The 12,660-nt window shown below is 47.1% G+C and overlaps 1 protein-coding gene across 2 annotated transcripts in view; it reads left to right on the forward strand.

Moving 5' to 3' along the window:
• The window catches only part of LOC124036570 (syntaxin-binding protein 1-like), a 38,167-nt gene that overhangs the window by 8,838 nt on the left and 16,669 nt on the right, over positions 1-12,660 (forward strand). For both annotated transcript variants that reach the window (XM_046351293.1, XM_046351294.1), the window contains exons 3-8: positions 7,953-8,034; positions 8,579-8,655; positions 8,867-8,945; positions 9,192-9,295; positions 11,654-11,802; positions 11,981-12,065. In XM_046351293.1, the coding sequence (XP_046207249.1) occupies positions 7,953-8,034; positions 8,579-8,655; positions 8,867-8,945; positions 9,192-9,295; positions 11,654-11,802; positions 11,981-12,065 (576 nt within the window). The remainder of the gene's footprint in view (positions 1-7,952; positions 8,035-8,578; positions 8,656-8,866; positions 8,946-9,191; positions 9,296-11,653; positions 11,803-11,980; positions 12,066-12,660) is intronic.

Genomic DNA, 12,660 nt, shown 5'->3' on the forward strand with positions numbered 1-12,660 from the left:
GTGTATCACCCTGTCCTGTCGTGTTTTGTGCCTTCATCAGATGCTGCGTGTGAGCAGGTGTCTCAGTCGACTACGGCCTGCGCCTACCCGGCGACCTGCAGTCTGTGGCCGCTTCTCCAGTTGTTTCCCCTCTACAAGTCTAGAGGATTTCTGTTATTCCGTTTTGGACTTTAATAAACTCTGTTTCTGTTAAGTCGCTTTTGGGTCCTCTTTCACCTGCATGACAGAAGGAACCGACCAAGGAATGGACCCAGCGACTTCAGACGCTCGTTACACTGCCGTCGAGATCCAAGGAGCCATGCTCGGCAGACACGAGCAGGAATTGTCTGCTGCTCGCCATGCCGTGGAGAACCTGGCTGCTCAGGTTTCCGACCTCTCTGGACAGTTCCAGAGTCTACGTCTCGTGCCACCTGTTACTTCCTGGCCTGCCGAGCCTCCAGAACCTAGGGTTAATAACCCACCTTGCTACTCCGGGCAGCCCACTGAGTGCCGCTCCTTTCTCACGCAGTGTGAGATTGTGTTCTCTCTCCAACCCAACACATACTCTAGAGAGAGAGCTCGGGTTGCTTACGTCATTTCACTCCTTACTGGCCGGGCTCGAGAATGGGGCACAGCTATCTGGGAGGCAAGGGCTGATTGCTCTAACGTATTCCAGAACTTTAAAGAGGAGATGATTCGGGTTTTTGACCGTTCAGTTTTTGGTGGGGAGGCTTCTAGGGTCCTGGCTTCCTTATGCCAAGGTGAACGGTCCATAACGGATTATTCCATTGAGTTTCGCACTCTTGCTGTCTCTAGTGAGTGGAACGAGCCGGCGCTGCTCGCTCGTTTTCTGGAGGGACTCCACGCAGTGGTTAAGGATGAGATTCTCTCCCGGGAGGTTCCTTCAGATGTGGACTCTTTGATTGCTCTCGCCATCCGCATAGAACGACGGGTAGATCTTCGTCACCGGGCTCGTGGAAGAGAGCTCGCATCAACGGTGTTTCCCTGCTCCGCATCGCAACCATCTCCCCCCTCTGGCTTTGAGACTGAGCCCATGCAGCTGGGAGGGATTCGCATCTCGAATAAGGAGAGGGAATGGAGGATCACCAACCGCCTGTGCCTCTATTGCGGAGTTGCTGGACATTTTGTTAATTCTTGTCCAGTAAAAGCCAGAGCTCATCTGTAAGCGGAGGGCTACAGGTGAGCGCAACTACTCAAGTCTCTCCATCAAAGTCCTGTACTACTTTGTCGGTCCACCTACGCTGGACCGGTTCGGGTGCTACATGTAGTGCCTTGATAGACTCTGGGGCTGAGGGTTGTTTCATGGACGAAGCATGGGTTCGGAAACATGACATTCCTTTCAGAGAGTTAGATAAGCCTACGCCCATGTTCGCCTTAGATGGTAGTCATCTTCCCAGTATCAGATTTGAGACACTACCTTTAACCCTCACAGTATCTGGTAACCACAGTGAGACTATTTCTTTTTTGATTTTCCGTTCACCGTTTACACCTGTTGTTTTGGGTCATCCCTGGCTAGTATGTCATAATCCTTCTATTAATTGGTCTAGTAATTCTATCCTATCCTGGAACGTTTCTTGTCATGTGAAGTGTTTAATGTCTGCCATCCCTCCCGTTTCTTCTGTCCCTACTTCTCAGGAGGAACCTGGCGATTTGACAGGAGTACCGGAGGAATATCATGATCTGCGCACGGTCTTCAGTCGGTCCCGAGCCAACTCCCTTCCTCCTCACCGGTCGTATGATTGTAGTATTGATCTCCTTCCGGGGACCACTCCTCCTCGAGGTAGACTATACTCTCTGTCGGCTCCCGAACGTAAGGCTCTCGAGGATTATTTGTCTGTGTCTCTTGACGCCGGTACCATAGTGCCTTCTTCCTCTCCGGCCGGGGCGGGGTTCTTTTTGTTAAGAAGAAGGACGGTACTCTGCGCCCCTGCGTGGATTATCGAGGTTGAATGACATAACGGTTAAGAATCGTTATCCGCTTCCCTTATGTCATCAGCCTTCGAGATTCTGCAGGGAGCCAGGTGCTTTACTAAGTTGGACCTTCGTAACGCTTACCATCTCGTGCGCATCAGAGAGGGGGGGACGAGTGGAAAACGGCGTTTAACACTCCGTTAGGGCATTTTGAGTACCGGGTTCTGCCGTTCGGTCTCGCCAATGCGCCAGCTGTTTTTCAGGCATTAGTTAATGATGTTCTGAGAGACATGCTGAACATTTTTGTTTTTGTCTATCTTGACGATATCCTGATTTTTTCTCCGTCACTCGAGATTCATGTTCAGCACGTTCGACGTGTTCTACAGCGCCTTTTAGAGAATTGTCTCTACGTAAAGGCTGAGAAGTGCTCTTTTCATGTCTCCTCCGTTACTTTTCTCGGTTCCGTTATTTCCGCTGAAGGCATTCAGATGGATTCCGCTAAGGTCCAAGCTGTCAGTGATTGGCCCGTTCCAAGGTCACGTGTCGAGTTGCAGCGCTTTTTAGGTTTCGCTAATTTCTATCGGCGTTTCATTCGTAATTTCGGTCAAGTTGCTGCCCCTCTCACAGCTCTTACTTCTGTCAAGACGTGTTTTAAGTGGTCCGGTTCCGCCCAGGGAGCTTTTGATCTTCTAAAAGAACGTTTTACGTCCGCTCCTATCCTCGTCACTCCTGACGTCACTAGACAATTCATTGTCGAGGTTGACGCTTCAGAGGTAGGCGTGGGAGCCATTCTATCCCAGCGCTTCCAGTCTGACGATAAGGTTCATCCTTGCGCTTATTTTTCTCATCGCCTGTCGCCATCTGAGCGCAACTATGATGTGGGTAACCGTGAACTGCTCGCCATCCGCTTAGCCCTAGGCGAATGGCGACAGTGGTTGGAGGGGGCGACCGTTCCTTTTGTCGTTTGGACAGACCATAAGAACCTTGAGTACATCCGTTCTGCCAAACGACTTAATGCCCGTCAAGCTCGTTGGGCGTTGTTTTTCGCTCGTTTCGAGTTTGTGATTTCTTACCGTCCGGGTAGCAAGAACACCAAGCCTGATGCCTTATCCCGTCTGTTTAGTTCTTCTGTGGCTTCTACTGATCCCGAGGGGATTCTTCCTTATGGGCGTGTTGTCGGGTTAACAGTCTGGGGAATTGAAAGACAGGTTAAGCAAGCACTCACGCACACTGCGTCGCCGCGCGCTTGTCCTAGTAACCTCCTTTTCGTTCCTGTTTCCACTCGTCTGGCTGTTCTTCAGTGGGCTCACTCTGCCAAGTTAGCGGGTCATCCCGGTGTTCGAGGCACTCTTGCGTCTATTCGCCAGCGCTTTTGGTGGCCGACTCAGGAGCGTGACACGCGCCGTTTCGTGGCTGCTTGTTCGGACTGCGCGCAGACTAAGTCGGGTAACTCTCCTCCTGCCGGTCGTCTCAGACCGCTCCCCATTCCTTCTCGACCATGGTCTCACATTGCCTTAGACTTCATTACCGGTCTGCCTTTGTCTGCGGGGAAGACTGTGATTCTGACGGTTGTCGATAGGTTCTCTAAGGCGGCACATTTCATTCCCCTCGCTAAACTTCCTTCCGCTAAGGAGACGGCACAAATCATTATTGAGAATGTATTCAGAATTCATGGCCTCCCGTTAGACGCCGTTTCAGACAGAGGCCCGCAATTCACGTCACAGTTTTGGAGGGAGTTCTGTCGTTTGATTGGTGCGTCCGTCAGTCTCTCTTCCGGGTTTCATCCCCAGTCTAACGGTCAAGCAGAGAGGGCCAATCAGACGATTGGTCGCATACTACGCAGCCTTTCTTTCAGAAACCCTGCGTCTTGGGCAGAACAGCTCCCCTGGGCAGAATACGCTCACAATTCGCTTCCTTCGTCTGCTACCGGGTTATCTCCGTTTCAGAGTAGTCTGGGTTACCAGCCTCCTCTGTTCTCATCCCAGCTTGCCGAGTCCAGCGTTCCCTCCGCTCAAGCGTTTGTCCAACGTTGTGAGCGCACCTGGAGGAGGGTGAGGTCTGCACTTTGCCGTTACAGGGCACAGACGGTGAGAGCCGCCAATAAACGCAGGATTAAGAGTCCAAGGTATTGTTGATGCCAGAGAGTGTGGCTTTCCACTCGCAACCTTCCTCTTACGACAGCTTCTCGTAAGTTGACTCCGCGGTTCATTGGTCCGTTCCGTGTCTCCCAGGTCGTCAATCCTGTCGCTGTGCGACTGCTTCTTCCGCGACATCTTCGTCGCGTCCATCCTGTCTTCCATGTCTCCTGTGTTAAGCCCTTTCTTCGCACCCCCGTTCGTCTTCCCTCCCCCCTCCCGTCCTTGTCGAGAGCGCACCTATTTACAAGGTACATAAGATTATGGACATGCGTTCTCGGGACGGGGTCACCAATACCTAGTGGATTGGGAGGGTTACGGTCCTGAGGAGAGGAGTTGGGTTCCGTCTCGGGACGTGCTGGACCGTTCGCTCATCGATGATTTCCTCCGTTGCCGCCAGGATTCCTCCTCGAGTGCGCCAGGAGGCGCTCGGTGAGTGGGGGTACTGTCATGTTTGTCATTCATTGTCATGTCTTGTCCCTGTGCTCCCCATGCTATTCGTTTCCCTCTGCTGGTCTTGTTTGGTTCTTTCCCTCCTTCTATCCCTCTCTCTCCCCTCCCTCTCTCACTCTCTCGCTCTCTCTTCTCTCTGTCGTTCCGTTCCTGCTCCCAGCTGTTCCTATTCCCCTAATCATCACTTAGTCTTCCCACACCTGTTCCCGATCCTTTCCCCTGATTAGAGTCCCTATTTATTCCTTTGTGATCCGTTCCTGTCCCGTCGGTTCCTTGTATTGTATTCACCATGCTGTGATTGCGTTTCGCCCTGTCCTGTCGTGTTTTTGCCGTGATTGTGTATCACCCTGTCCTGTCGTGTTTTGTGCCTTCATCAGATGCTGCGTGTGAGCAGGTGTCTCAGTCGACTACGGCCTGCGCCTACCCGAAGCGACCTGCAGTCTGTGGCCGCTTCTCCAGTTGTTTCCCCTCTACAAGTCTAGAGGATTTCTGTTATTCCGTTTTGGACTTTAATAAACTCTGTTTCTGTTAAGTCGCTTTTGGGTCCTCTTTCACCTGCATGACAATGAATGACTGTGTCTTGTTTATGAATGACGGTGTCTTGTTTATGAATGACTGTGTCTTGTTTATGAATGACTGTGTCTGGTTTATGAATGACTGTGTCTTGTTTATGAATGACTGTGTCTGGTTTATGAATGACGGTGTCTTGTTTATGAATGACTGCATCTTGGTTATGAATGACTGCGTCTTGGTTATGAATGACTGCGTCTTGTTTATGAATGACTGCGTCTTGGTTATGAATGACTGTGTCTTGGTTATGAATGACTGCGTCTTGGTTATGAATGACTGCGTCTTGGTTATAAATGACGGCGTCTTGTTTATGAATGACCGTGTCTTGTTTATGAATGACTGCGTCTTGTTTATGAATGACTGCGTCTTGGTTATAAATGACGGCGTCTTGTTTATGAATGACCGTGTCTTGTTTATGAATGACCGTGTCTTGTTTATGAATGACCGTGTCTTGTTTATGAATGACCGTGTCTTGTTTATGAATGACCGTGTCTTGGTTATGAATGACTGTGTCTTGGTTATGAATGACTGCGTCTTGGTTATGAATGACTGCGTCTTGGTTATAAATGACGGCGTCTTGTTTATGAATGACCGTGTCTTGTTTATGAATGACCGTGTCTTGTTTATGAATGACCGTGTCTTGTTTATGAATGACTGTGTCTTGGCTATGAATGACTGTGTCTTGGCTATGAATGACTGTGTCTTGGTTATAAATGACTGTGTCTTGGCTATGAATGACTGTATCCTGGTTATAAATGACTGTGTCTTGGCTATGAATGACTGTGTCTTGTTTATGAATGACGGTGTCTTGTTTATGAATGACTGTGTCTTGTTTATGAATGACTGTGTCCTGGTTATAAATGACTGTGTCTTGGCTATGAATGACTGTGTCTTGTTTATGAATGACCGTGTCTTGTTTATGAATGACTGTGTCTTGGTTATAAATGACCGTGTCTTGTTTATGAATGACCGTGTCTTGTTTATGAATGACTGTGTCTTGGTTATAAATGACGGTGTCTGGGTTATGAATGACTGTGTCTTGGTTATGAATGACTGCGTCTTGTTTATGAATGACTGCGTCTTGGTTATGAATGACTGCGTCTTGGTTATGAATGACTGCGTCTTGGTTATGAATGACTGCGTCTTGGTTATGAATGACTGCGTCTTGGTTATGAATGACTGCGTCTTGGTTATGAATGACTGTGTCTTAGTTATGAATGACTGCGTCTTGGTTATGAATGACTGCATCTTGGTTATGAATGACTGCGTCTTGGTTATGAATGACTGCGTCTTGGTTATGAATGACTGCGTCTTGGTTATGAATGACTGCGTCTTGGTTATGAATGACTGCGTCTTGGTTATGAATGACTGCATCTTGGTTATGAATGACTGCGTCTTGGTTATGAATGACTGCGTCTTGTTTATGAATGACTGCGTCTTGGTTATGAATGACTGTGTCTTGGTTATGAATGACTGCGTCTTGGTTATAAATGACGGCGTCTTGTTTATGAATGACCGTGTCTTGTTTATGAATGACCGTGTCTTGTTTATGAATGACTGTGTCTTGGCTATGAATGACTGTGTCTTGTTTATGAATGACGGTGTCTTGTTTATGAATGACTGTTTTGTTTATGAATGACCGTGTCTTGTTTATGAATGACCGTGTCTTGTTTATGAATGACTGTGTCCTGGTTATAAATGACTGTGTCTTGTTTATGAATGACTGCGTCTTGGTTATGAATGACTGCGTCTTGGCTATGAATGACTGCATCTTGGTTATGAATGACTGTGTCTTGGTTATGAATGACTGCGTCTTGGTTATGAATGACTGCGTCTGGTTTATGAATGACTGCGTCTTGTTTTTGAATGACTGCGTCTTGGTCATGAATGATTGTGTCTTGTTTATGAATGACTGTGTCTTGTTTATGAATGACTGTGTCTTGTTTACGAATGACTCTGTCTTGGCTATGAATGACTGTGTCTTGTTTATGAATGACCGTGTCTTGTTTATGAATGACTGTGTCCTGGTTATAAATGACTGTGTCTTGTTTATGAATGACTGTGTCTTGTTTATGAATGACTGTGTCTTGTTTATGAATGACTGCGTCTTGGTTATGAATGACTGCGTCTTGGTTATGAATGACTGCGTCTTGTTTATGAATGACTGTGTCTTGGTTATGAATGACTGTGTCTTGTTTATGAATGACTGCGTCTTGGTTATGAATGACTGCGTCTTGGTTATGAATGACTGCGTCTTGGTTATGAATGACTGTGTCTTGTTTATGAATGACTGTGTCTTGGTTATAAATGACGGCGTCTTGGTTATGAATGACTGTGTCTTGTTTATGAATGACTGCGTCTTGGTTATGAATGACTGCGTCTTGTTTATGAATGACTGTGTCTTGGTTATAAATGACGGTGTCTGGGTTATGAATGACTGTGTCTTGGTTATGAATGACTGCGTCTTGGTTATGAATGACTGTGTCTTGTTTATGAATGACTGCGTCTTGTTTATGAATGACTGTGTCTTGGTTATGAATGACTGTGTCTTGGTTATGAATGACTGCATCTTGGTTATAAATGACTGTGTCTTGGTTATGAATGACTGTGTCTTGGCTATGAATGACTGTGTCTTGGTTATGAATGACTGTGTCTTGGCTATGAATGACTGTGTCTTGGTTATGAATGACTGTGTCTTGGTTATGAATGGCGGCGTCTTGGCTATGAATGCCTGCGTATTGGTTATGAATGACTCTCTGATAGTACATGATAGCGCTGGTCTGCGCCCAAATGGCACCTTATTCCCTATATAGCGTACTGCTTTTGACTAGAGCCCTTGACGCACTGTGACCTCTGACCTGTGTCCTCCCTGCCCTGCCCCAGGTGCTGGTCGTAGACAAGCTGAGCATGAGGATGATGTCATCCTGCTGTAAGATGACAGATATCATGTCAGAGGGCATCACCAGTGAGTACCACTCTGTCAATGTCCCACATATACACACTTCCTGTTCAGCATCACTTCAAGGTGATACACAATGTTTTTTATTTGCATTGTTAATTGTTATTTCAGAAAATGTCAATAATATATCTGCAGTAATAATGGAATGAAGCTTTTCACAGTGTTACTTACCCACCAGAGTTTGGTTGTGATATTCTCTAATTGATTTCTCCCACCGGAAAGTTGCTTTGAATTTGTGGCTGTCTTATCTAGTGGCCAATGTCATTTCCTGGTTGCAAAAATTATTTACTTTTCGCTCAATTTCAGTTTATGTTAGAAAACAAGCACTGAATAGTGTAGGGAATCATTGTACCATCTAAATCGCTGTGAAATTAACAAAACTTTTTTTTTTACAGCTGTTTGAGGCTGGTGGACCAAAACAGAAAGTAAATGGCTCAAGTGCGAGTCTCTGCTATGTTACGGATGAATTGGATGTAGGGGATACATGTTAGGTGTACCACCTTCAATTGACTAACTGAATGACTGGGCTTTTCTGTCTTCTCCTGTCCAGTTGTTGAAGACATCGGAAAGAAACGGGAGCCTCTCCCTAGCATGGAGGCCATCTACTTAATAACTCCCAATGATGAGGTATGGGAGCCATTTGGTAGATGCTTTCATCCAAAGCATTTTACTGTGGTACATTCATACATGAACATATGGGTGGCTCCAGTGGGATATGAAACCCACAGCTCTGGAGTTGGAAACACCATGCTCTACCATCTAAGCCACACAGGACCACAGACATTTTGCTTTCTATGGTAAGATTCTAATGATGTTGCCAACCGTTCCTTCTCCCCAGACTGTGGAGGCACTCATAGATGACTTCAGAGACCCTCGGTCACCCAGATACAGAGGAGCTCACGTCTTCTTCACTGACAGTGAGTAATATTAGAGAGACCCGGGACGACGACGTACCATCGCCTGCTGTATATGTCAATTAGAGTATGGAGCAGTCTGACCGCCTGCTGGAGTACTGGGAACGGACTAGCAGATGAAACAACAGTCAACTCCTCTTTGACACCATACCAACACTCAACCTTCCACAGTAGAGTATATTGATTTCTATTATATTTCCCTTTTTCTTTCATCTTTTAATTAATATTTTTGTCCCCCCTCCCTCACAGCAATCCCAGATTCATTGTTTAACTTGTTGACGAAATCCCGCGCGTCCAAAGCCATGAAGACCTTGACTGAGATCCACATCGCCTTTCTGCCCTATGAGTCTCAGGTCAGAACCTGTCTGTCTGTCTGTCTGTCTGTCTGTCTGTCTGTCTGTCTGTCTGTCTGTCTGTCTGTCTGTCTGTCTGTCTGTCTGTCTGTCTGTCTGTCTGTCTGTCTGTCTGTCTGTCTGCCCTATGAGTCTCAGGTCAGAACCTGTCTGTCTGTCTGTCTGTCTGTCTGTCTGTCTGTCTGTCTGTCTGTCTGTCTGTCTGTCTGTCTGTCTGTCTGTCTGTCTGTCTGTCTGTCTGTCTGTCTGTCTGTCTGTCTGTCTGCCCTATGAGTCTCAGGTCAGAACCTGTCTGTCTGTCTGTCTGTCTGTCTGTCTGTCTGTCTGTCTGTCTGTCTGTCTGTCTGTCTGTCTGTCTGTCTGTCTGTCTGTCTGTCTCTCTCTCTCTCTCTCTCTCTCTCTCTCTCTCTCTCTCTCTCTCTCTCTCTCTCTCTCTCTCTCTCTCACACACTGTCTGTCTGTCTGTCTGTCTGTCTGTCTGTCTGTCTGTCTGTCTGTCTGTCTGTCTGTCTGTCTGTCTGTCTGTCTGTCTGTCTGTCTGTCTGTCTGTCTGTCTGTCTGTCTGTCTGTCTGTCTGTCTGCCCTATGAGTCTCAGGTCAGAACCTGTCTGTCTGTCTGTCTGTCTGTCTGTCTGTCTGTCTGTCTGTCTGTCTGTCTGTCTGTCTGTCTGTCTGTCTGTCTGTCTGTCTGTCTGTCTGTCTGTCTGTCTGTCTGTCTGTCTGTCTGTCTGTCTGTCTGCCCTATGAGTCTCAGGTCAGAACCTGTCTGTCTGTCTGTCTGTCTGTCTGTCTGTCTGTCTGTCTGTCTGTCTGTCTGTCTGTCTGTCTGTCTGTCTGTCTGTCTGTCTGTCTCTCTCTCTCTCTCTCTCTCTCTCTCTCTCTCTCTCTCTCTCTCTCTCTCTCTCTCTCTCTCTCTCTCTCTCTCTCTCTCTCTCTCTCTCTCACACACTGTCTGTCTGTCTGTCTGTCTGTCTGTCTGTCTGTCTGTCTGTCTGTCTGTCTGTCTGTCTGTCTGTCTGTCTGTCTGTCTGTCTCTCTCTCTCTCTCTCTCTCTCTCTCTCTCTCTCTCTCTCTCTCTCTCTCTCTCTCTCTCTCTCTCTCTCTCACACACACTGTCTGTCTGTCTGTCTGTCTGTCTGTCTGTCTGTCTGTCTGTCTGTCTGTCTGTCTGTCTGTCTGTCTGTCTGTCTGTCTGTCTGTCTGTCTGTCTGTCTGTCTGTCTGTCTGTCTGTCTGTCTCTCGAGGGAGAGGAGGAGAAAGCACAATTGGAGAGGGGGAGGAATAAGTGAAGAGAAGGGGAGGAGTAGAGGAGGGATTGCTGAATGAGCTGGGGTTGTCTCCTCTCCTCTCTCTCCTGATGGAATGTTCCAGAGCGGAGTGGCTAGAAGGGAGGCCACCCTCCCTTCTGGCAAGGCTCTAATCCCTCACCTCATTGGCTGATGTAGCAACATACTGGCCAGTAGCCAATGGGGGGTGATGTAGGGTTGTGTGACAAGGGGAAGTTGTTTGCACACCAAATGGGCAATCAACAGATGGGCTCAACCATGTGGAGGTGCCAGTGACAGTGGTGTTGCGTGGGGAAAGAGAGAGCCTGCCTGGCATTATGGGGCAAGTAGAGGAAATGGGAAAGGATGGAGGAGCAGAACTGGAAGCGAAATAGGAAGTGTCAGATTGGAAATAAACTGTCATTTATGTCATAATGGTGCATTTGGGAAATCCCTCCTACGAAAATAATGAAAGATGTCGCATCTGCTCCTACAGCACTGTACTGTGTTGTCAGTCATTTGGGCAGCACTCAGCATAATGAAAGAGGTTTATATTAACCCCCCCCCACACACACACTGTTTGACTCAAGCTCACACACTGCTACTGTGCCACCTGCACGACCGAGCCTGCATGCCCACTGGATAGGGTTGCAAAATTATGTTAATTTCCACCAAATTCCCGGTTGTAGGATTCATGGATATCTTGCTCATTCCATCCTGATTACAGGAATATTCCAAATATTTTCGGAAAGTGACCGTAATATTTGGAGTCTAGGCCGGACAACTGTAAAGGACTTTGTGACAACTATTGATGTAAAAAGAGCCTAATAAAATACATTTCATTAATTATTTCTCTGTGTGTATGTAGCAGTGGAGGCTGCTGAGGGGCGAAACGGCTCATAATAATGGCCGGAACAGAGCTAATGGAATGGCATCAAACACATAGAAACCATGTGTTTGATGTATTTAATACCATTCCACTGATTCCACTCCAGTCATTACCCCGAGCCCATTCTTTCCATTTAAGGTGACACCAACCTCCTGTGGTATGTATGTCTATTCCCTCTTATCTGTCTTATTTCTGTGTGTCTAGGTGTTTTCCCTGGACAAGACAGATGCCTTCCAGGACTTCTACAGCCCCTACAAGGCTGACATTAAGCACAACATGTTGGAGCGCTGTGCTGAGCAGATCGCCACTCTCTGCAATACCCTGAAGGAATACCCTGGTGTCAGATACAGAGGGTGAGAGAGAGAGAGAGAGAGAGAGAGAGAGAGAGAGAGGGGGAGAGAGGAAGCACTGTCTGTCACTAGGCTTTCTATTGCACTGATACACAGCGTTTAACTCCTATCGTGTCTAACACCTGTATCGACTGTTGTCTGTTGGAAAGATAAGAGCCTGTCTGTTGTCTACTTGACTCAGGGAGTATAAAGACTGTACCACTCTGGCTCAGCTCCTGCAGGACAAGCTGGACGGCTACAAGGCAGACAACCCCACCATGGGAGAGGTGAGGCAGGAGAGCAGACAACCAGGGTAGGAGTCAATTCCATTTTAATTCCAGTCAATTCAGATAGTAAACACAGTTCCACATTTTCCTCATTGAAAAACATTGGAGAGATTAGTCTTGTAATTTCAGTGTGCTGCCTGAATTGACTGGAATTGAAATGGAATTGACCTCAACCCTAAAGCCAACCAACCATAATGATTTCACTGGGACAGGGCCTTATAAAGCACACTGAGCCAGTGAATGGTAAAAACAGCAGGTTGTGTTAGCGATCCCCTGCTGGGTGCCAACTAACGGTGGCCATTCAACATATAGACATGATGTCCGATGTTCAGGTCTGAGGCAATAGGATAGCCACCGGCTGGTTTTAGCCTTACGCCGGCATGGTGTGTCTTGTCCTTTAGGTTACATTGAAACACGTCATTACGTAAAACCAATGTAGCACGCACAGGCAAAATAATGGAATACCTATTGTAGAATCTACAGTTGTTGGAACATTTTGGAGGTTATGTATGAAACTGTAATAGTGTAGTCGAATCATAATGTAAACACACATACCACTGGCACATGGAACAGTGGTACGGTTCAGTTGGTAGAG

The sequence above is a fragment of the Oncorhynchus gorbuscha genome, linkage group LG05, assembly GCF_021184085.1.
Source record: "Oncorhynchus gorbuscha isolate QuinsamMale2020 ecotype Even-year linkage group LG05, OgorEven_v1.0, whole genome shotgun sequence".
Classification (NCBI taxonomy): domain Eukaryota; kingdom Metazoa; phylum Chordata; class Actinopteri; order Salmoniformes; family Salmonidae; genus Oncorhynchus; species Oncorhynchus gorbuscha.